This window comes from Arachis hypogaea, chromosome 5 (assembly GCF_003086295.3).
Source record: "Arachis hypogaea cultivar Tifrunner chromosome 5, arahy.Tifrunner.gnm2.J5K5, whole genome shotgun sequence".
In the NCBI taxonomy this organism is placed as follows: Eukaryota; Viridiplantae; Streptophyta; class Magnoliopsida; order Fabales; family Fabaceae; genus Arachis; species Arachis hypogaea.
In genome coordinates, this window is record NC_092040.1 from 11,268,390 (window position 1) to 11,292,384 (window position 23,995).

General features: G+C 36.4%; 4 protein-coding genes across 4 annotated transcripts; 2 read left to right on the plus strand and 2 right to left on the minus strand.

Annotated features, from left to right (window-relative positions):
• Positions 1-770: 770 nt before the first annotated feature.
• Positions 771-2,357, minus strand: LOC140184814 (uncharacterized). Its single transcript, XM_072237993.1, has one exon. The coding sequence runs from the start codon at positions 2,355-2,357 to the stop codon at positions 771-773; it is 1,587 nt and encodes a 528-aa protein (XP_072094094.1).
• Positions 2,358-3,074: 717 nt separating this feature from the next.
• LOC140184815 (uncharacterized) lies at positions 3,075-4,438 on the minus strand. The gene is made up of 2 exons (XM_072237994.1): positions 3,877-4,438; positions 3,075-3,763 (listed from the first exon to the last, which is right to left on the minus strand). Exons 1-2 carry the CDS (start codon positions 4,436-4,438, stop codon positions 3,075-3,077), a joined length of 1,251 nt encoding a protein of 416 aa, XP_072094095.1.
• An 11,731-nt stretch (positions 4,439-16,169) lies between these two features.
• Positions 16,170-16,886, plus strand: LOC140184816 (uncharacterized). Its single transcript, XM_072237995.1, has one exon. It carries the CDS (start codon positions 16,170-16,172, stop codon positions 16,884-16,886), a length of 717 nt encoding a protein of 238 aa, XP_072094096.1.
• A 4,907-nt stretch (positions 16,887-21,793) lies between these two features.
• LOC112800750 (AAA-ATPase At2g18193) lies at positions 21,794-23,903 on the plus strand. Its single transcript, XM_025843134.3, has one exon. It carries the CDS (start codon positions 22,319-22,321, stop codon positions 23,729-23,731), a length of 1,413 nt encoding a protein of 470 aa, XP_025698919.1. The 5' UTR covers positions 21,794-22,318; the 3' UTR covers positions 23,732-23,903.
• The last annotated feature ends 92 nt before the right edge of the window (positions 23,904-23,995 follow it).

Genomic DNA, 23,995 nt, shown 5'->3' on the forward strand with positions numbered 1-23,995 from the left:
ATCCAAGCTGACAAATTCAAGTAGATTGAAATGCTTACACTCCTGGAAAACAAGAGAACAAAGCTACGCTTCGATTTGGCAAAACTATTGGTACCTTGAATCCCTTTTACTTCTAACTTTATTTTTAATTTTACTTTGTAATGGTTCTTATTTCTTTAACTTTCCGTATATGTTAACTTTTTTATATTTTCCAACAATAGAAAAGTTTCAAGTATTTCCCATTAATCGAGTTAATCACTTTTTTTGACTCGATATCTTTAATCTGATAGGCATTCTCGGAATATGTACCTATTATTTGAAAGGGACCTTCCCAACTTTGGGACCACTTACCCAGAAATTTCGATTTCTTTTCCATAGGTAAAACAACTTTCAAAACTAATTCACCTATCTTAAAAGATTTTTCTTTGATTCGACGATTATAACTTCGAGCAATACTTTCTTTTTGTCGAATTACATTTTCGAGTGCCAAAATTTGCTCTGAATCCAATTCATTCAACTCATCAAACATTGCATTTCAATAATCATCGACAGGCAAATCATTCTGTTTTGATATTCTTAAAGTATTTAAATTAATTTCTAATGGCAATACTGCATCATGACCATATACTAATTTATAAGGTGAAGTCCATGTCGAACTTCTTGGTGAGTTTTGATAAGCCCATAATACTTGACTTAAAGTCTCATGCCATGTTCGAGGCCTATTCCCGACATGTTTTTTAATCAAGCCTATCAATATCTTATTCGCTCTTCTACTTGCCCATTAGCTTGTGCTAGGGAGTCGAGGTAATCATATTAATATTTCTCGAGGCCGCAAAATTTTTAATTCGCTGGCCAGTAAACATAGTTCCTTGGTCAGTACTTAAAGTCTGAGGAATTCCAAATCGATGGATAATATTTTTCTCGATAAAGTCAATTATCTCATTTTGACTAACTTCTACTAACGGAATAACCTCAACCCATTTTGTGAAATAATCGATAGCCACCAAAATAAACTTGTGTTGTTTCGATGAAGGAGGGTGAATCAACCCAATTAGATCCAAAGCCCAACCTCTAAATGGCCATGGCTTTATTATCGAATGTAATTCGGCTGCTGGAATTTGTTGTATCGAACCATGTTTCTGACATTCTTGACATGCCTTTGCATAATCAATACAATCTTTTATCATAGATGGCCAGTATACATGATTGCGATATAACACCCATTTCATTTTCTTTCCTGCCTGATGAGCACCACAAATTCCATTATGAACTTCACCCAAAGCAATCTTCTGATCTTCCTGACTCAAACATCTCATCAAACTTCCATCAATCCCTTTTTTATATAATTCATCAGCCAATAAAACAAAATTTATTGCTCGTAATTTTATTTTTCTATCAACTGTGGTATTGGAATTTTTCAAATACTGAACAATAGTCTTTCTCCAATCAGAGTCCTCCCACTCATTCATACACAGCACTTCTCTTTCATTTGCTGGTACTAAAATTTGATAGATACTAGATAACTTTTTAATAGTTTCTGGGCCAATTCGATACCTCGAAGCAATTTGAGCCAACTCATTGGCAATTTCATTATGAATTCTAGGGATATGTATCAAAGATACTTTTTGAAAAGACGTTAACAACTCCCAAGTAGTTACTAAATATTTATGTAATGTCTTATTATTACATTTAAACTCCTTTGACAACTGCTTTAAAACCAACTGTGAATCCCCTAGAATTTGAACCTCTAAAGCTCCTTTGTCGATTAAAATTTTGAGACCTAAAATTAAAGCCTCATATTCGGCAACATTATTAGAGCAAGGATACTTTAATTCAAACAAAAATTCTGATGGAATACCCTCTGGTGAGATAATGAGGATTCCAACCCCTGCACCATCTTTGTGCTTAGATCCATCGAAATACAATTTCCAATAGTTGACCTCTACATCAACTATATTTGCCCCATGGTCATTCAGATCTTTCAAATTATCCACAAGAAAATATGTAATGACCTGACCTTTAACGGCCTTTGCTGGGACATACTGCAAATCAAACTCCGTTAATGCTAACATCCATTTCCCCAAACGCCCTCTTAACATAGGGAAACTAAGCATATACTTAATAACATCTGTCTGTGCGATCACTTTTACCGATTTAGCCACCATATAACATTTTAACTTCATACAAGAATGATATAGTGACAAACATAATTTTTCGATCGGGGAATACCTCATGTTGATATCAGTTAAGACTCGACTAAGGTAGTAAACTGCCCTCTCATGTCCGTCTTCACCGTCTTGGGACAACATACACCCTATAGTATCTTCAGATGCAGCAATGTACAATTTTAAAGGTTCAAATGGACGAACATTCGCCATAATTGGAGCTTTAGATAAATATGTTTTAATTGAATCGAACGCTAACTGATGCTCTATGGTCCATTCGAATTTTGAACCATTTTTTAATTTTATTAAAGGCGCAAACACCATTGTTCAATCTGAAAGATTCAAAATGAACCTTCGAAGATAATTAATCATCCACAAAAATGATTGTACTTCTTTTTTCGATTTGGGTGCAGACAAAGCTAATATTGATTCTGCTTTATTCTTATCGATATCTATCCCGTTTTTATGAACAAAAAAACCTAAGAAGTTTCCAACCGATACCCCAAAAGCACATTTCAAAGGATTCATTTTTAATCCTTTCTTTCTCATAGTCAGAAATGCTTTTCTTAAGTGGTCTATATGTTGACTTACAGAAATCGATTTTACCATCACGTCATCGATATACACCTCCATAAATTTTCCAATAAACTCATGGAAAATGGCATTCATTTCCTGTTGATAAGTTGCTCCAGCATTTTTCAAACCAAAAGGCATAACCACCCACTCACGTACCCAACGCTCCAGGACAACGGAAGGCAGTTTTAGCCACATCATCTTTCGCAATAAAAATTTGGTTATATCCAGAATAACCGTCCATGAAACTAAGGATTTCATTTCCTGCTGCAGAATCGATTAACATATTCGCAATTGGCATGAAATATTCATCCTTTGGGGTAGCATTATTTAAATCTCGAAAATTGATACATACCCTCAATTTTCCATTTTCTTCATCATTGGAACAATATTCGACACCCACTCCACATAACGAGCAGTTCGAATAAATTTTGCTTTGATCAAGCGTTTTATCTCTTCTTTAATTTTCACATTGATTGTAGGAGCAAAATGTCTTGGGGTTTGTTTCACAGGTCGAGCATTAGGTTTTAATGCTAATCGATGTTCTACTAATGAACGATCGAAACCAGGCATTTCATGATAATCCCATGTGAAGCAATCTTTAAACTCATGTAACAGATCGAAAAGCTCAGTTCGAAAAGGATCAACAAGATTTTTACAAACATATATAATTCGAACATCATCATGAGTCCCCAAATTAATTTCTTCTAAAGGATCTTGAGATTCAAACCCTTTATAATGACCATCTTCGAATGAATACTTTTCAAATCCCAAAGGCTTCAAATCATAAATACAATCGAAAGTAAAATCAATGGAATCAGAGATAGAAGAAACTTGATCATTGATTAATTCATTACTACATTTATTTTCCACACAATGAGCCTCTGCTATTAAATCGGTAGTCCGACTCACATCATTAACTTCATTACAAGTAATAGAAGAATCATAACTACATTCGACTAGAGGTGTCGAAACAAACATACTACAACTAGTAGATTTACTAATCCTATCTGATTCAACTTTATCAGAAGAATCATCTTTATTTTCTAAAACTTGAAAATTATTTAAATAATTATGCAAAGTTACCAGGTAATCGAAAACTTCCTCAACCTGGTCCATGGTTTCGCCTTTCGAGGTCTTCAAGAAGAACAATCCCAACCCGTCGGCTCGAAGGGTATATCCGGATAGCGCAACTTCACCGAAAGTCCTTCTGAAGTCAAGTAGCAACCTTCACAATTATAAGAATTTAGAGATTGATCAACATTTAAAGGCTTCAATTTAGGATTATATATTCTAAAATCAACATGCATCTGTTCGACAAAAAGACTCGAATCTGCTTTGACGATTTCAGGCTTGCCTTCTTTAGTCCATAGAAGCACACTCTGATGTACTGTAGATGGTACAACACCTACTCCATGGATCCAATCTCTCCCAAGCAAGGCGTTATAACTAGCATTTGATGGCACTACCACAAATACAGAGTGTCTCTCCGAAGACCCCACTTTCACCGTCAATGTGACCAACCCTTTTGCTGGCGTAGAATTACCACTAAAATCAGTCACAGCGATGTTTGTAGGGACCAACTCCTCGAAATATTTCCCTACTTTCCCTAGCATCCTTTCAGGCAAGAGACTTATTGCTGTCCCACCATCAATCAGTACCTTATTTATTTTGAACCCATTCACAACAGCAACAATGTGAAGGAGACGCAAATGAGACATTTGTCTCTCATTAGGGCGAGGGAAAAAACCTGACTAATCTTCTATGCAAATAAAAGAGAAAGCATCTTCATTCTCCTGATCATAATCCTCATCCGATTACCTTCGCATTCTCCAAGATACTCAGTAGGAATTATCGAAATCGTCCCTACCATGTCATCATCTTATTCGTCGAAGTATTCCTCATCGACATCAATGTCTTTATGTTTATCTATCCCAGAAGATTGAGCAACTGCCTTCCCTTTTTCCATCTTTGCTGGCGATGGAATCTCCTTGGGATAAGTCTCTCCATCAGAAGAAAAGACATTTCGGGAATGCACAGAAGGAGTTGCCCCCTTACCTGCTTCTTTTCCTGTATCAATTTGAAGTTTCTTATTCTGATTGAAACTTTTTCTTCCACCTCTTCCTCTTGGGTATCCTCTAGCTCGCCCTCGATAAGCGGCATACTGATTTCAAGATGGTGCTCGGTGTCCCCATTGAGGGTTGCGTCGATACAAATGATCACGTCTTTGAAACTCTTGACAATTTCTGATCTACTAAATACCAATAGCCTGAGATCGGCTTAAAGGTGTAGTCACATCATGTTGAGAGATTTTGGAACTTGAGCCCTCCACACGTCAAATTGGCTGTCTTTGACGTGCTTGTTCCTCTCTATGGACCAATTCTTTCTTCATTCTCTCCTTTTCGAAGATTGCTACTGCTTCAACATCAAAAATAGCATTACACTATGGACACAGAGATATGTCCCGATCTTTGATCTTTGGTTGAACCAAGAAGTCCAACAAATCGTCCCCTGTTCTAGGATACATAGATCACACTTGTGACTCGAAATCATCAAGAGTCACATCAAAGTCGTAAGACATCCCCACCATATTCACTCCAAAGCAGGGTTCCACATAGCTGGCATCAGTTTCGAAAGGGATCCACATCAACCTTCATCTCCTTCTTGCCATCATCGAATTTCAAACGTCCTTCCATGATTGCCTCTTGAATTAAGTCCTTGAAACGGACACAACTGTTAGTCGAATGACTTGTTGCTTGATGAAATTTACAATAAGGCTTTCCTTTCAAATCTTTTACGGAAAGCAAAGTTCTACCCTCAGGTAAAAACCAACTGTTTATCTTTAAGCAACACATCGAAAATCTAATAAGATTTTGAGATATCAAAACTATATTTCTTTCCAATTTTAAGTTTTGAATCATTCGACTTTTCACTACCAGGGAGTTTTTTCAATAAAGAACAGACATATGGAGTGCCTTTCTTAAGCTCGGCCAAATCGACTTCTGTTTTAAAATCGATTTCTTCCTTTGAGGATTCCATAGTTACATAAGCAACCTTCTCTTTTCGAGTAAACGGTTTACTTTTTGACCTCTGTTCAGTTCTATGTTTTACTTTCTCCTTTTTCATAAGCTCAGTCTGTCGAACCTTTTCAGCCGGTGAGCCAAGTCAGGAATATGCACATTAAGTAATTTCCTGCGCATATAAAGTTCCAACCCCATAGTTGCTATTTTCACTATCTCATTTTCAGGTAATGTCACATAGCACCTACTTCTAGCATTTTTGAAACGTATTAAATAGTCATCGATGGTTTCACCATCTTCACGTTTCCAAGCTACTAAATTGGTAACTGCTACGTTCATTTCCCCTTGATAAAATTGAGCATGAAAAGCAGTTTCTAACTGATTCCATGTTGTAATCAAATTTGGTCTAAGATTCGAGAACCATGCAAATGCATTCTTCGTCAATGACGAAGGAAAAAAATTTATTTTCAAATTTTCATCATTGGCTAGGTTCCCAATCTCGACCAAATAACGAGCAACATATTCAGTTGTCGATTCTCCAACTTTTCCAGCAAATTTTGTGGTTATTTTTGGATTTTTCACCCCTCTTGGCACTTCAGCCATTTGAACTACTTAGGGAAAAGCAGATACAAAATGTGGCTGATTTATAAAACTAACATTTAATCCAACCCGATTTAAAACCTCCTCTACAATTCGGGTGACCTGATAACGATCACCACGTAATCCATGTAAAACATTATCGGCATTCTCATCTTGATGAACCATGCGAGAATTTTCTCGATTTGGAATATGATTTTCATTTTGAAAAATATTTTCCATCCCCTCATTAGTTCCTCGAGCGTTATGCCTTTCGCCTTCATTATAATCGACGATTCGAGCAATCCTCTCGACTTGTCTAGCAAGACGTTTGAATCTCGATTCATGATCGGCCATCATGGGATTCAGAATTGTAGTCATTTGCTGAGTCAATAAATTAACCAAATCATGGTGACTCTCCTCTACTTGTTGTCGATATACTGCCATTGAATTGGTAGCATTCGAAGTGGAGCCCACATGATACTCACGAGAATATTTAGAGTGTTGTTGTGGGTTTTGCATATTATTCACTCTATTGGTATTTCCAAAGCAGATGGGTGGCATAAATCCACCCACCGGTGGGGTATAACCACTAGGAAGACCATAAGGGGGCCAACCAGCGGTTAATGGAGGTTGATCCGGTGGCGCAAGGCCACGTGGACGAGTATTGCATCCAACATTTCCAGTCTGAATAGTCGTGATGACTATGCTTTCAGTTCCGATTGCACCTTCCGAACATGAAGACACGTCGGCTTGTTGCATGGATACCGGTATGCTATCATTGGTGGAAGAATGATGAGCGGATAATTTATATGCTTTTTGGCATTATTTTTAGGTAGTTTTTAGTATGATTTAGTTAGTTTTTAGTATATAATTATTAGTTTTTATGCAAAAATCACATTTCTGGACTTTACTATGAGTTTGTGTGTTTTTCTGTGATTTTAGGTATTTTCTGGCTAAAATTGAGGGATCTGAGCAAAAATCTGATTCAGAGACTGAAAAAGGACTGTAGATGTTGTTGGATTCTGACCTCCCTGCACTCAAAATGAATTTTCTGGAGCTATAAAAGCCCAATTGGTGCGTTCTCAATTGTGTTAAAAAGTAGACATCTTGGGCTTTCCAGCAATGTATAATAGTTCATACTTTGCTCGAGATTTGATGGCCCAAACCGGCGTTCCAAGTCAGCATAAAAATTCTGGCGTAAAACGCCTAAACTGGCACCAGAGCTGGCATTTAACTCCAAGAGAAGCCTATGCACGTGAAAGCTTCAATGCTCAGCCCAAGCACACACCAAGTGGGCCCCGGAAGTGGATTTCTGCATCATTTACTTCTTTCTGTAAACCCTAGGTTACTAGTTCACTATAAATAGGACCTTTTACTATTGTATTTTTATCTTTTGATCATCTTTGATCTTGGGATCATTTCTATGAACCCTTTTTCGATTGTTTCATGTTATTTGGGAGGCATGGCCATTCGGTCATGCCTAGACCTTGTTCTTATGTATTTTTAACGATGGAGTTTCTACACCTCATAGATTAAGGTGTGGAGCTCTGCTGTTCCTCATGAATTAATGCAATTACTACTGTTCTTCTATTCAATTCAAGCTTATTCTTATTCTAAGATATTCACTCGCACTTCAACCTCATGAATGTGATGATCCGTGACACTCATCATCATTCTCCCTTATAAACGCGTACCTGACAACCACTTCCGTTCTACATGTTATAGCTTGAGTGTGTTAACGAGCGGATTTTCTATCAGTAAAGAAATTTAAAAATATAATCGCGTTGTAAGTATAGCTTCTAAACCAATAGAAAATCCTTTCGTACAAAAGTTTGGTTGTCACAAGTAACAAAACCCAATAAAATTGATAATCGAAGTTTTTAAACATCGGGTCGTCTTCTCAAAGAATTGCAGGGAAGTATGATTTATTATTGGTTATGTAAAAAGATATATTTTTGTTTGGATTTTTGAATTAAGGAACAAGTAATTTAAATGACAAGAAAAATAAATTAATAATTAAGAAAACTCTTGGCAATATATGAAAATTAGACGTCCTATCCTAGTTATCCTTATCAATTGTGATGAGAATTGCTCGTTACTCCCACTTAGTCAACCTCTAACTATGAAGGTAAGTCAAGTGGATAAATTAATATGAATTCTCAAATCCTAGTCAATTCCCAAAGAAAGACTAGAGTTAGTGAAATTCAAGTCAATTAGCAACTTCCAATTACCAATCAACAAAAGAGTTTGATAACTCAAGAGTCTCTAATTACTCAACCAAAGCTAAGAATATAGAAAGCTAAATTAAAATCATAAATATGAAATACCTAAAATTTATATTAAATAAGAAAATCAATTCTAAACATAAAGAGTTCATAAACCAAATTGAGAAAATAAATAAAAGGAACATTGAACCTGTAATTTGAAAAGAAGAAATCCTAAATCCTTTAAGAGGAATCCTAATCCTAAAACCTAAGAGAGAGGACAGAACCTCTCTCTCTAAAAACTACATCTAAGAACTAAAATTGTGAATTATGAATGAATGATAAGTGTGCCTTGAGTCTCTGCATGTTCCCTGGCTTTATTCTGTATTTCTGGGCCGAAAACTGGGTCAAAACGCGGCCCAAAATTGTCTCCAGCGTTTCCTGCATTTTCTGCAGATCGCGCATGTCACGCATACGCGTCGGTCACGCGTGTGATAAACCCCAATTTCGTAGTTTATTTTGTGCTTAACTTGGGAAGATTTTATCACATTTTCCCACATTTATTCAATAAAATAGCATGATTTTGTAATTCTCCCTTGAATTGTGCTTAAGTGTAAAACATGCTTTTGAGGCCCTTAAATTGGTGATTTTAACTCACTTTAATTCTATCCGATGCCTTGATATGTTTGTTGAGTGATTTCAGGTTCATAGGGCAAGTATTGGATGGAAGAAATGAGAAGAAAAGCATACAAAGTGGAGAATTCATGAAGAAACCAAGATTGGAAATGCATCGATGGGCGCGCACGCATACAAGGCGTGCGCATGCAAAAGTGAGTTCGTCTAAGGACGCGCATGCGTACATGCCGCGTTTGCGCGGATGAAGAATTAGCCAATCGACGCGCACGCGCACATGGCGCGTACGCACCGATACTCGCACATGACTCACTTAAAGGCAAAACGTTGGGGGCGATTTCTGAGCAGCCCAGGCCCAATTCCAACATATTTCTAAGTGTATTTCATGCAGAATTGAGGCCCAAGCAAAGGGGGAGCAATTGGTTGTAGCATTAGCATCATGTAGTTTAGTTTCTAGAGAGAGAAGCTCCCTCTTCTCTTTAGAATTAGGTTAGGTTAGGTTAATTTCATGTTCTCATCTTGTTTTCTCTACAATTTTATGTTTTTATTCTTGATTCCTCTTAGTTATCATGTTAATTCCCCTTTTTGCTATCTTTTGTGATGATGACTCTTGTTGGATTTGGACCTTTCCTTTAATGCAATTTAATGTTTGATGTTCTTTTATTGTTGATTTGGGTTGTGATCTCATTTTCCTTGCAATTGGTAGTTGTTAGATTTCAATTATTCTTGCCATTTATTATGCTTTCCTTTTATGCCTTCCAAGTGTTTGACAAAATGCTTGGAAGGATTTTAGAGTAGAATTCTATGCTCTTGGCTTGGGAAGGTAACTTAGGAACTCTTGAGTTGCTAATATCCAAGTGATTGTTGATTGGGAGCCGTTGACCTTAGATCTCACTAATTGAATTGGTGGAGAACTAGGACTTATGGACTTGGATTGACATAGCTCATTTGACTTTCCTTTATCATTTAGAGGATGACTTAATGGGGTTGATCCTTGCCAATTCTCATGTTGTGGTTAGTGATAAGGATAGAGATCCTTGACCACCAACCCATGTCAAGGCCTTTTTGTTATTTGAATTTCCTTATCATTTAATTTTCATGTCTCTTATTCCAAAAACCCCAAAATATTCTTTTATAGCCAATAATTGACCACTTCATTGCAATCCTCGTGAGACGACCCGGAGTCCAAATACTCCGTTAATTCTTATTTGGGATTTGTACATGTGACAAAACCATAATTTTAATTTGATGCGAGAATTGTTTGTTGGTTTGGGGCTATGCTTACAACGAAGTAATTCCTTTCTTTAAGAAGAAATTCCTAGACCGATGACGATTCTTGCTATCAGCATGCGCGTCATTCAGTGTTTTTCCTTGCCACGCGTACGCGTAGTCCACGCGTTTGCATCATTCGTGTAGACTCCAATCCATGCGTTCGCATCAGGCACGCGATCGCGTCACTGCGGTTTTCTCTAATTCGCGCGGTCGCGTGAGCCATGTGTCTGCGTCGGTGTTTGCTAGTCATCTCCTTAGTTTCTTGTGTTCCTTCTATTTTTGCAAGCTTCCTCTCCATTCTTTAAGCCATTCCTGCCCTATGAAGCCTGAAACACTTAACACATGGATCACAGCATCGAATGGTATAAGGGAGAATTAAAATACACAATAAAAAGATCTCTAGGAAGTAGGTTTTCAACCATGGAATAATTTTGGGAAGGAATTATAAATACATGCTAATCATATGAATAAGTGGGTAAAGACTTGATAAAGCCACTCAATTAAACACAATATACATCATAAAATAGTGGTTTATCATGTGTATCTCTTGGCCTCCTGGTTCACGATGCATGGTTGCCTCTCCTGACAACAGAGCCTTCCATTCCGTGAGATCAGAGTCTTCGTGGTATAAGCTAGAATCAATTGGCAGCATTCTTGAGATCCAGAAAGTCTAAACCTTGTCTGTGGTATTCCGAGTAGGATCTGGGATGGGATGATTGTGACGCGCTTCAAACTCGCGACTGTGGGGCGCAGTGACAGTCCGCAAAAAGATCAATGGATCTTATTTCGACATGATCGAGAACCGACAGCTGATTAGCCATACGGGAAACCGTAGAGGACCATTTTCACTGAGAGGATGGATGGTAGCCATTGACAACGGTGATCCACCTACATACAGCTTGCCATGGGAGGGAGTACGCAAGATTGGATGAGGACAGTAGGAAAGCAGGAATTTAAAAGGAACAAAGCATCTCCATATGCTTATCTAAAATTCCTACCAATGAATTACATAAGTATCTCTATCCTATTTTATGTTTTAGCTGTCTTTTAATTATCAAAATTCCATAACCATTTGAATCTGCCTGACTGAGATTTACAAGATGACCATAGCTTGCTTCAAGCCGACAATCTCCGTGGGATCGACCCTTACTCACGTAAGGTATTACTTGGACGACCCAGTGCACTTGCTGGTCAACTGCACGGAGTTGTGAGAGGAGTGTGAACTCATGATTTTGTGTACCAAAGAACCACCATTCATATTTGATGATTCATCAGCTATGTGAATGATCTTCCCACTTTGTAATTGCATACACTAAGAAATAACTAGAAGGCAGTTATTTCGATACACTTCGTTTTAAAACTGTCCCACTGGGCGTACCAATTTATTTTGTCGATTTTTAGCAAATCGATGGTAGTTCGATTCTAATGGTCTGGGAGCGAAACCAACTCCTCTGTGTGAGTACCAGTTTTCTAGAAGTGCATCAAAGCGTCTTCAATTAGACAAGTTTCAACAATGAAAGAATAAAATAAATTTGTAAAATTGATAAGTGCAATTTGGAAATTAAAGTTCTTAAATAAAAACTAAATAAATTGTGAAAAGGAAGATTTGCTTGAAAATTAAAAGAAAAGTAATAACGACGATTTAAATTAAATTGAAAGACTAATCAAATTGAATAAAATGCAGAAAGGTAAAATAAACAAAGGAAGTAAAGAACACTTGAAGAATAAACTTAATTGAAATATTAAGTTTTACAGAAAAGAAAATAAATTGAAGAAGAAAGTGGAAGGAACCCTACAGAAAGTATAACTCGATTGCAAACTTAGGGAATCGCTGAGATGTGAGAATGCTTAGAGTGTTTTTTCTGAGTGAAAGTTCCAACCCCTATTCCCTAACACTTCACAGTATTTATAGACTATGCTACATAACGGTTAATTAATTACAATTAATTACAATTAAATAAGAAATTATGAATTTTGAAATACAATCACTCTTGGTAACTGTTCCCGCTGCGTGATTGTGGATATTTCCAATATTTTCCTCGTGTGATAAAAGCCATGAACTTTCCCGCTTCCATCAACACTCGAACATCTTTTCGAAAGCTCTTCTTAATTCCTCGAATCGAGACTCTTACTCGATTTGACTCTTTCGATCGGTAGCACAATCGAAACTTAAATTAGAGCCGATTACTTTCAACTTTATCTCAACCCTGTAGAAAAGGCCATACAACTTATTTCGATTCATCTTACTTGTATCAAAAATATTTTTCGATCAACATAAATAATTAGTTTAATGATAATAAAAACGACACAAATTTTAAATTAATGATATAAGATATTTATTAAAAATGACACAATAAATTTTTAAAAAATTATATATCTAAAATTTTAACTCATTCAATCAATAAAATATATTTAAATATATTTTGTAACCAAAAAATTCAATAATTTGTTATAAATGACACATGAATTAGTAAAATTACTATATATCTTATATATGAATTCAATACCATTGATTAGTTCAATAATAAAAAAAATTGGTTAAAATTTTTTATATCATGGTTAAAAAATTTTAATGTCAAAATTAAGAAACTGTCACATTTAAAAATTTTCAGTGCAATTTTTTTAATAAATTCTAAACAATTCAAAATTTTCATTCTTCTTTCTCTTTTTCTTTATCATCATCTTTTTATTCTTTTTTTTTATTTCAAATTCTCATAATTCTTCTAATTTCATCCTCTTAACAAAAATCTATGTAATAGCTAAAAAGTTTAACTGGTACTTCTAATAAATTCTGTACAATTTAAAACTCTCATTTCTCCTCTTCCTCTTGCTCCTCTTCTTCATCATCATCATCATCGTCGTTGCCATCATCATCTTATTTTACATTCTCATAATTTTTTTTTTAATTTCACCCTCTTAAAAAGAACATGTATCGCGATTAAAAAATTGTTGTATCGAAATTAAAAAAATTTACGTGTCATGGTTAAAAAATTTTGGTGCTATTTTTTTGGATAACTTTTTCATAATTTAAAACTCTTTATCGTTCTCTTCTTCTTCATTATCATCTGCTTCTTTTTCGTGTTTCATTTACTCATAATTCTTTTTATTTCATACTCTTAACAAGAATAAAAAGAAGAAACAGAGAAAAAATTAAATAAAATAAAAAGATAAAAAATACTACAATAACCAGGAAGAAAAAGAGGAGGAAAATAAAAAAAATATAGCAACAACAGCAACAACAAAAGAACAACGATGAAAAAAACGCATAAAGAGAAATAAGAAATACAAAAACTTTTGGATGTGTAATAAGACTATTAATACAAATTATTTTCATAATTTAATATTATTTTAAAATGACAAAAACCCAATCATATTACGTGTACAAAAAATATTAGCAATCAAACTAATCATTTATAAAAATACATATTAAAATTTAAAACACATATTAAAAATTTATAAAAGGTTTAATTACTCTGTTGGTCCCTATAGTTTGGCCAAATTTTTAATTAGGTCCCTATACTTTTTTCCCTTTCAATTGAGTCCCTATACCAATTTTTTGTTTTAATTGAGTCCTTACAGTGACAAGAAACGTTTGGAGTAACGGAATATTCCGTTCCAAAATAGAATATACCCAGTTATAAACATTTTTTGTAATCCTGAGTGTATTTACTTATTTTGTATTGTCAAAATTGCCCCTTCCTTAATAAAGGAATAACCCTTGATCAAAAAATAACCCTTCCTTTTCACTGAGGCAAAAGAAACCCTTCTTCTTCACTCCATCTCTGTTTCTAATTGTTCGAGAAGGCCTTTGCATTCCACCATTGTTTGATCGAGGTTTGTTATTGTGTATCGTCGCCTTCTTTATCGAAGGAGCTACTGTCGTCGTTGTTGCAAAGGTACGAGTTACACTTTTTTCATTCTTCATTCTTTCAAAAGTTGCCGAACGTTATGGCATTGAAGTCATTAGCATTGTTGGTGATGTTTGATTAGGGGATGACTAATCAACATTTTTCTTTTTTTGTTGTGTAGCAATGGGAGAATGAGAGTTCACAATAGAGCTCCATCACGGAGGAAAATTTATTGACACGGGAGGTGGACTAGAATATTTAAGTGGGTTAGTTGTGGAGGACTTGCATTATGAATTAGATGAATGGTCTCTGCAAGAGATAATGTTTTTACTGAAGGGTCTAGGCTACAAGGGTTATGCAAAGCTATGGTGGAACAAACCTGGAATGGACTTGAAGGTAGGTCTGAAAGAGTTGAAGTCAGATGGAGATGCCGTTAATATGGGTAGGGCTTTAGTTGCTGATCCTGTGAAGCATGGTATAGTGTATGCTGTTGATGGTTATAGAGAAGGTAATGGGGTTGAAATCACATCAACGGATCCAGATTATGTCCCAAATGAAAGCGAAGATAGTGGACTGATAGAAGTAGAAGTCGATTCTGAGTTAGAACCTTCTACTGAGGAGGATAGGTTTGATGACAGTGCTGATGGTGGTGAACATGAGGATTACTTTGGGTTCAATGTAGAGGATGGCGTTGATGGTGGACAATCAAATGCGTTTGGTGGGTTCAATGGCCCGCTAAATCAAGAAGGGACAACAGATAAGGGTGCTGAGGATAATGAAGCTGCTGGAGAGATGGATGAAGAAATTGGAGACATTTCGGATGGTTATGAAACTGAAGACATAGATAGTTACGAGGGAGATTCTGATGACATGATTAAGAAAAAGAGGTTTCATAAGTATGATGAGACAGAAATGTGTAGAGAGTATGAGTTTAAAGTTGGGTTGGAGTTCAAAACACTGTCCCAGTTTAAAGATGCAATTAAGGAGTATGCCTTATTGAATGGGAGAGACGTTAGGTACAAGAAGAACGATAAGTTGAGGTGCAGAGTAGTGTGTAATGGACAACAAGAAAAGTTCAAGTGGATTTTCTTTGCAAGTAAGGTAGGAGGATCTGATTGTTTTAGGATAAAAACCTTAAAGGGCAAGCATAGATGTGGGAGGAGTTATAGTGGTAGGCTTGCTTCTAGTGAGTGGATATCAAAAAAGATTGTCAACAACATTAGTCGTGGAGAAGATATGCGACTGGCCACTATTATTCAAACAATTCAGGATAAGTATATGGCAAATGTTAGTGTTGGAAAGGCTTACTGGGCAAGGAGAAAAGCAAGGGAAGAAGTACATGGAAGGGCCATACTACAATATGCCAAATTGAGGGATTATTGTGCTGAGATTTTAAGGGCAAATCCGGGGTCCAAGCTTAATATTATTGTGGATAGGCCATCTTTAACACACCAATCCCGATTCATGAGGATGTACATGTGCCTGAATTCGGTGAAGCAGGGCTTCTTGGCTGGTTGTAGGCCGATCATAGGAGTGGACGGGTGTCACTTGAAAGGAGACCATGGTCAACAGCTACTAGTTGCAGTAGGGAGGGATCCTAATGACAATTATTTTCCAATTGCGGTTGCAGCAGTGAAAGCGGAAACAAAGGACAGCTGGGGATGGTTCCTTGATTTGTTGCTGGATGATATAGGCTCTGCAAGATGATGGGTTTTCATGTCAGATCAACAAAAAGTAAAGATAATATGACTTATGATACTAACTATTTCATTGAATAATATGACTATGATTATAACTATGTCATTGAATAAGTATTGTTCTTGGATGATTGAATAATGATACTGGATACTGCTGTTTTTTTTTTGTTATAGGATTTGATGCAAGTTTTTTGCTGAGATGGAACCTTCTATTGAGCATAGATTATGTTTAAGGCATCTTTATGCCAACTGTAAGAAGGCATATGGTGGAGGGACAGTTTTGAGGGATCTAATCCTATCCATTGCTAAAGCCACCTATGTGAAAGAGTGGGAGAGAAGAATGAATCTGCTCAAGAAGAAAAATAGAGATTGTTATGAGAAACTAATGGGAGTGGACCCAAAGTTGTGGACAAAGAGCCATTTCACGTTTATGGCAAAAAGTGATACGCTAATGAATAACATATCGGAGGCTTTCAACGGCAGGATTCTTGAGGCAAGAGACAAGCCCATTCTGACGATGTTTGAGTGGATTAGATGCTACTGGATGTCAAGATTTACAGAGAAGAAGAAGAAGGCTGAGAAGTATGAAGGATCCATTCTGCCTAAACCAAAAAAGAGGTTAGATGTCATTGCAACAAGAAGTATGGAATGGCAAGCTAGATGGGCAGGCGATCTGAAATTTGAGGTACATCACAAAAATAGGATGATCATGGAAAGGTTTGTGGTGGATCTATTAGCTGGTACTTGCAGCTGTCGATTTTGGGGTTTAAGTGGCATGCCATGCCCACATGCATGCAGTGCCATCTTTGAAAAGGGTGATAATCCCGAAGAGTATTGCAGCAACTACTATAGTCCAGTAGCTTACCTTGCAACCTATGGAAAATCAATTGCTCCAATTAATGGAGAGAACATGTGAACGAAAGTGAACTGTGATACCATCATACCCCCAGTTTTCAGGGTTAAACCTGGTCGACCAAGAATGGTGCGGATTAGAGAACCTAATGAAAATAGATCGCAAATGAAGTACAGAAGGACAGGTACCTCTGTGACTTGCAGCAACTGTAGCCAGTATGGACACAACAGGAGGCACTGCCCAAATCCTATTCTCTCAGGTACATCTCATTTTGTTGTTGTTTCATAATTGTTGATTGTACCAGTTCTTTCTGTAATGTTGCCTTGATTCAATTGAACTTGCATCAGCTCCTGAACCTGCTGCTGCTGCTGCTGCTGCATCTGATGTTGCAACTGACTCAGCTAATCCTGGAAATGGTGTACATGATGTTGGAGTTGCTTCAAGGGGGAGAGGCAGAGGAAGGGGCAAAGGAAGAGGAAATACTGTCACAGGTAATTCTAGGATTTGTTGCTGGTACTAGAGGATTGAAAATATTCTATTATGAAATGAATTAACCATTATACTTTTGTTCCATCAGCCTCTGCACCAACTACTGCTGCTGTTGAATCTGCTGCTATGAATGGCACTGCTGCTGTTGAATCTGGTGCTGTAAATGGCTCACCTACTACTGCTACTGAATCAGCTACTGGATCTGCTGCAAGGGAGAGAGACAGAAGAAGGGGTGTCGGACTTAGCAGAGGAAAAGCAACTAGTTTCACAGGTATAAATATATTTTGCTATTCCATACTACATAATTGAAAGGGTTTAGTGATGGAATGATTTAAAAATTTAGCTGTTGTTGCATCAGCCCCTGCACCAAATACTCTTGCTGCCGAATTTGGATCTACAAATGTGTCACCCCTTATTGGATCTGGATCTGCAAATGACTCACACCTTGCTGGATCTGGTGCACCTGCTACTAGAGCTGCTGCAAATCCTCCACATACACCAGCAACTCAACCAACTCCCTTCATTGAATCACTCATTCAGCCAACTCCACAAGTAGCACCAGTTACACAGTCTTTGCCTAAGACTAGGACTTTTGGGATGAGAAGAAGTCAAAAATTGAAGATGGGGATAACAAAGGGAGCAGCCAAACCTGTTGAACACATAGATCTCACGGATGATTGAAGCTTTTAGGGTTATGTAGCTCCTCCTACTGTGGATTTATGTAGGACTTTTTTGTGTATTATAGTCTACTGTGGAAGTATTTTGGTATTGGGAACATCACTTTTTTAGTTTATTTTGCTTTGTGGTGGACCACTTATGATAGTACATTTTAGGTGGAGTATTTATCTTGTCACTAGTGCAACTTGGATCCACTGAACTTATGTAATGTGTGGAACATGCTAAGGAACACTTTTGTGAATTATATTATGCTAATGATGCATCTGTGATAGGCTGATAGCAGTTGTTTTTAGTTGTGTATATTTTCATTTAATATCACAACATTATATTTATAACAGCAAACAAAAAAAAAATTTCATCCATTCAATCTAATTAACATAACATACACTTCACAATAACTGCTCTGTTTAAAGCCAACATTGACCACTTCATCAATAAACTTTACGACATAGCACTGCAACTATTAGGGTTACACAACAACAAAAAAACATCATCTGCATCTTGGTCTGCTTCTTCATGTTTTCTTCCAATTTTCGAAGTTTCTCCTGGACCGAATTCAACTCTACACAGATTCTTCCAACACAATCATCAACTTCTCCAATCTCCACCTTCAACCTCTCCGTGTCAACACTAAGTCTATCAACCCTTCTTTCTTGTGCATTTTCACCCCTAATTTCACCATCTACCTGACCAGAGTGATATTCTGAAGACAATAAGCAAACATCACGAACCTTCTTTTCTTTATCAACCCACTCAAAAAATTTGCATCTTCTACTTGGGCAAGACATGAACCTTCTATTTGGATTCTTGGGTGTATTAGAACTTTTCAGAATCAGAGAGTCTCCACAGAAGCAACAACTCCTCCTCTCCTTCTGCTTCAACCACTCACCTTTCATATCATCTTCATTGTCAATCCACTCGAAAAAACTGCACCTTGGCACTCGTCCACAAGCTACATACCTCCTTCCATGGCTGGCCACTTCAGAAGAAGACAGAACAACAACTACCTCCCCACAATAACACAAATGTCTTTTCTTGTTGAGACTTCTTGAACTCGATATTCTCGAAGAACGTTGGGTGGAATCCATGCAAGATGAGAAAATTTCAGCAAGAAATCAGAAGAAAGGGAGAAGAGGAGAATGATGAACAGAATAGGAATCTGGAGTTTCAGGATGGAGGCAAGGATTACGTAGGGTTAGACATATGGGTATTTTGGTAAATTTAACACAGATGAACGTTTTATTTAACGTTGACTGCGAATAGGGACCCAATTAAAACAAAAAAATTGGTATAGGGACTCAATTGAAAGGAAAAAAAACTATAGGGACCTAATTAAAAATTTGGCCAAACTATAGGGACCAACAGAGTAATTAAATCTTTATAAAATAATACATGTATTTATATATAAAGGAAAAGTATGAGGAGCCAATGGAATATTTGTACAATGTGTACAATGGAGGTTTAGGGAGTATTAAAGATATAACTATTAGTGAGTGGTATCATGACATGGTATTAGAGCTCGAAAGGTTAAGAGTTCGATTCTTGGTGAATCTGAAAATCAGTTTAAACTTTTGAGAAGATGTTTATTATCCCTAGTACTCAGATGGGTATTCTAAATAGTATGAAGGATGTTCATTTTGTAACTCAATAACCCATTGTACACATTATACAAATAAGTCATTATCTCCTTAGCGGGACTCATATATAAATATATAATAACGAATTTGATAATTAATTTTTAGTATAAAAATAATAGTTTTAACATCAATTCTAAAACAAAATGATTTTTGTCATAGTTTATAATTACTAATGAACTAATAAAACAAATATAATATTTTGCATAAAAACTTTCTTCTAACCGGAATATAATAAATTATAAATTATAAATATTTAATCTAAATGTTCTATTCTAATCATATTTGTATTACTAAAAGCTACTCTGTCTTTTATCCTTTTCTTCTTAAAATTTATTTTCGTCAACGTCGTATCAGAGTCGGGTAAATTAGCGAATAATATACTAGGATTAATGGATTATTATTGTGAAAAGAATTGCAATAAAGTGGATCCTTTATGGTGATGACGCGATACTACATACAATCAGCTATTACATCGATCATCCACTTTCCTAGAACAGACAGTCCTCATTTCGCTATCAAATCCTTGTCATTTGTCTATACACACAGTTAATTCTTCTTATTTATAATAATGTTTTCTTCCGGTCGGTCGTATTCTTTTTGATTCTCTAGAGTGAAGAGCAAACCAAATATAATACTAGATCTTCAAAAGATTGTCGGCATTGGGTGGATGCTAAACGACTAAACGTATTCCCTTTTGCTACTTCCATTTAGCAATTCACTAATGAATTTCCTAAACATACAACTTTAACACCTATCCTGCAGTGCCTTTCCCACGCTTCCTTCCATGAAAGAATAGGGAATGATTGACATCTCGATGTGATTTTTAGCTTATCACAAATCTAATCCCTTATATTTACATACACTACTCATCTAAAATTATTATTCTGGCATAACATTATTAGAAAAAAATTAATCAAAATTAACTGTCAAAATAGATATATACATTTAGAGGAAGCACTACTGCTTAGTGCTTAGTAGTAGTAGTACTGCTAGTATTTACCTGACAACTTCTTATCTTACCGTTAGAAAACACAACGTAGAATTTTAAACACACACACACCGAAGTGGCTCATCTGGGGTAAGTTTCCGCGAATGTGTGTGTCACTTAAACGCGTGCGGTGTCGGATAGCTCCACATAGTGACATAGTCCCCGGACCCACGCACCTGCTAACCAAGCGAGAGATTTTTTTTTGTTTAAATGAGACGCTATATATGTTTTCCAGTAGTATTTAAATAGTGTTAACTATCAAAAACACTTAAATTATTCTAACACTGACAAAAAACACTGTTAGCTTTCGTTATTGACAAAATTATTTTTAAATAATTTAAAAATACGTCAAAATTATACATCCGTGAAAATAAAAGTGATCCGTTAACGTTTTAGCCTAATGCGGCAAACATAGTGATATATGTGACAAACAGGAACTGCTTTTTTCTCTTCTCTCGTACTTTTTCTCGCTCACCCATCCTCTAATTCGGTCAATCACCAATATTTTAGAAAAAATTTTAAAGTTAATAATTTTATTAAATTCTATCTAATATGTAACTAACAAAAAAAAAATTATTAAATAAAATTTTACATCAATCTTACACTATTAAAATTATTATTAATGATTATTTAATAATTACAAATCACAAAAATTATTGTCTCCTAATATTCTTTGGAGTGGATCCTCTCCATTGAAAAAAAATTGGATGCTGTCCAGTATTCAATCTCACCATTCATTATTCTCTCTCCTATTTAATTTTGATCCCACTTATAAAATTAAAAGTGAGAGATCACATTTTATTCTCTTTAAATATTCAAAAAAATGAAGAGGATCCATTCCCAACATTCCTCATATCTTTGTCTACCGTGACGGAATTACCAGCAAACCACCACTATTGCATTACATCCCTTTTGTGTTTAACTTTCTCTCACTCTCTCTCACTTCCTTTCTCTCACTTTTTCACCATCAATACTGTCCTTTTCAAAATCACAAAGCAAAAAGAAAAGAAAAAAAAAGACTAAAATTGAATTGATCTTCAAATATCCTAGAAAAGAGAAGGAGATAATAAACATTGAAATTGATCTTTAGATCTACTAATTTCTCTTTTCTAATTGAACTTTTTTTTCAAAACCTAATTGAACCTTATCAATTGAAACATATTCAAATTAAAAAAAAACTAATTTAATTTAAATTTCCATTAAAATCATAATTTATTAACAATAATAACATTTATCAGTAATCACTAATCACCAATCAATAATCACCAATAAGTTAAATAAAAAAATAAATAAATTTCACAAAACTTTGGTCCTACAAAATATTTTCCAGTACACAAAGTCTATGATGACCTATCTGAAATATAAGGTGTAGAAAAGATACGAGAAGGATACGAAGGGTGAGTGAAGCATGAGAAGTCTAAAGATTAAAAAACGAGTGATGATGAAGCATCGTACGTGATATCATTACACAACGTCATAACCCTTGCATTTCGGTGAACTTTCTAGTTTACATACTGTAATTATATTATTTTCTTTTTTGAAAAAGAAAAAAAAAAAAGAGAAAGATGCCTTCGGGTGCAAGTAGTACATACATACACTGATAAACACACATGGATAGTAGTTGAAAGAGAAGGTAGTATAAAAGCGACACTAGTACCCTATCATCAGCCATCATCACATTCTGAATTATATTCATCAATTCAATGGCATTATACACAAAAAACGTTTCTTCTTATTTCACAGGCATTCCATCAGCATCATCATGGTTCGAGCTATATGCTGCCTTCTCCACCTTCATGATGCTTCTCAGAACAGCAATCAACGACATGGTTCCTCGTCAACTCCGTAACTTGATCACCACAAAGCTCGAATCTTTCTTCGCCAAGTTCCAGTCCGGCAACCAAGTCTCCCTCAAGATCGACCGCAGTTGGGACAGAACCTCCGGCAAGAACCGCAACGAACTCTACCATGCCGCACACGAATACCTTCCTTCAAGGATCAACAGAACCTACAAGACACTCAAAGTTGGCAAGCTTGAAGATTGCAAGAACCTCGTGCTTGCCGTTGATGGAAACCATGAAGTTGTGGATGAATTTGAAGGAAGCAAGTTCACGTGGATGCTCGATGAGAAAACCGAGAAGGATTCCTCCAAGCCCAAGTACACATTCATATTGAGCTTCCATGAGAAGCAGAGAGAGAAAGCCATGGAGAGGTACATACCTCATGTGCTGAGAACCTACGAGGCCATGAAAGCGGAGCAGAAGATTGTTAAAATCTACTCCAGGTCTTGTGATTACTGGGAACAGAGTGAGTTAACTCACCCTGCTACTTTTGACACGCTTGCCTTGGATCCTGAGTTGAAGACATCCATCATTGATGACTTGGATCGGTTCTTGAGGAGGAAGGAGCTGTACAAGAGAGTCGGGAAGCCATGGAAACGGGGATACCTCTTGTACGGACCTCCAGGAACTGGGAAATCTAGCTTGGTTGCGGCCATTGCTAACTACTTGAAGTTCGATGTGTATGATTTGGAGCTTAACTCTGTTTTCTCCAACTCGGATCTCATGAGAGCAATTAGGAACACATCAAACCGTTCCATTATTGTGATTGAAGACATTGATTGTAACAAAGAGGTGCAGCCTCGATCACCAACGGAAGCCCTTTCAAGTCCCCAAGATTCAGAGTCTGACAAGGACGGGTTCGGGAAGGGAAAGGGGTTTACGCTCTCTGGTTTGCTGAACTACATGGATGGGTTGTGGTCAAGCTGTGGAGAAGAGAGGATCATGGTGTTCACCACAAACCACAAAGAGAGGATTGATGGGGCGTTGCTGAGGCCGGGTCGCATGGACATGCACATCAACTTGTCATTTCTTAAGGGTAAAGGCTTCAGAGTCTTGGCTTCCAATTATCTTGGACTTGATGGCCATCACCCTCTCTTTCAGCAGATCGATGACTTGTTGGAAAAAACAGAGGTCACCCCTGCAGTTGTGGCTGAGCACCTTATGAGATACGAGGACCCTCATCATTCTTTGGAAGCAATTGTCAAATTCCTCACACAAATGGACGCGCAGAATCAACTGGACTTGCAATTCACTACTACTACACCATCAACTTAGCAGCTTTCATTATCACCAATGAGATGTGTGGATGTACATGGGTTTTCCTTAAACCTGAAAAACCACTTCATTGCCAAAAATCTTGTGTATCGTCATATTTATCGTGAATAAGTGGACGCTTTCGAAATTGTTTTATTTTGTTTTAATGTTATATATTCCATTATTTTTCAAAGCAGCCAGCACAGTCGCAAGCATCAAAATAATATGTGATGCTATCAGTTATGAATATACTTCATTTATTTATTTATTAATTCACCTAAACAA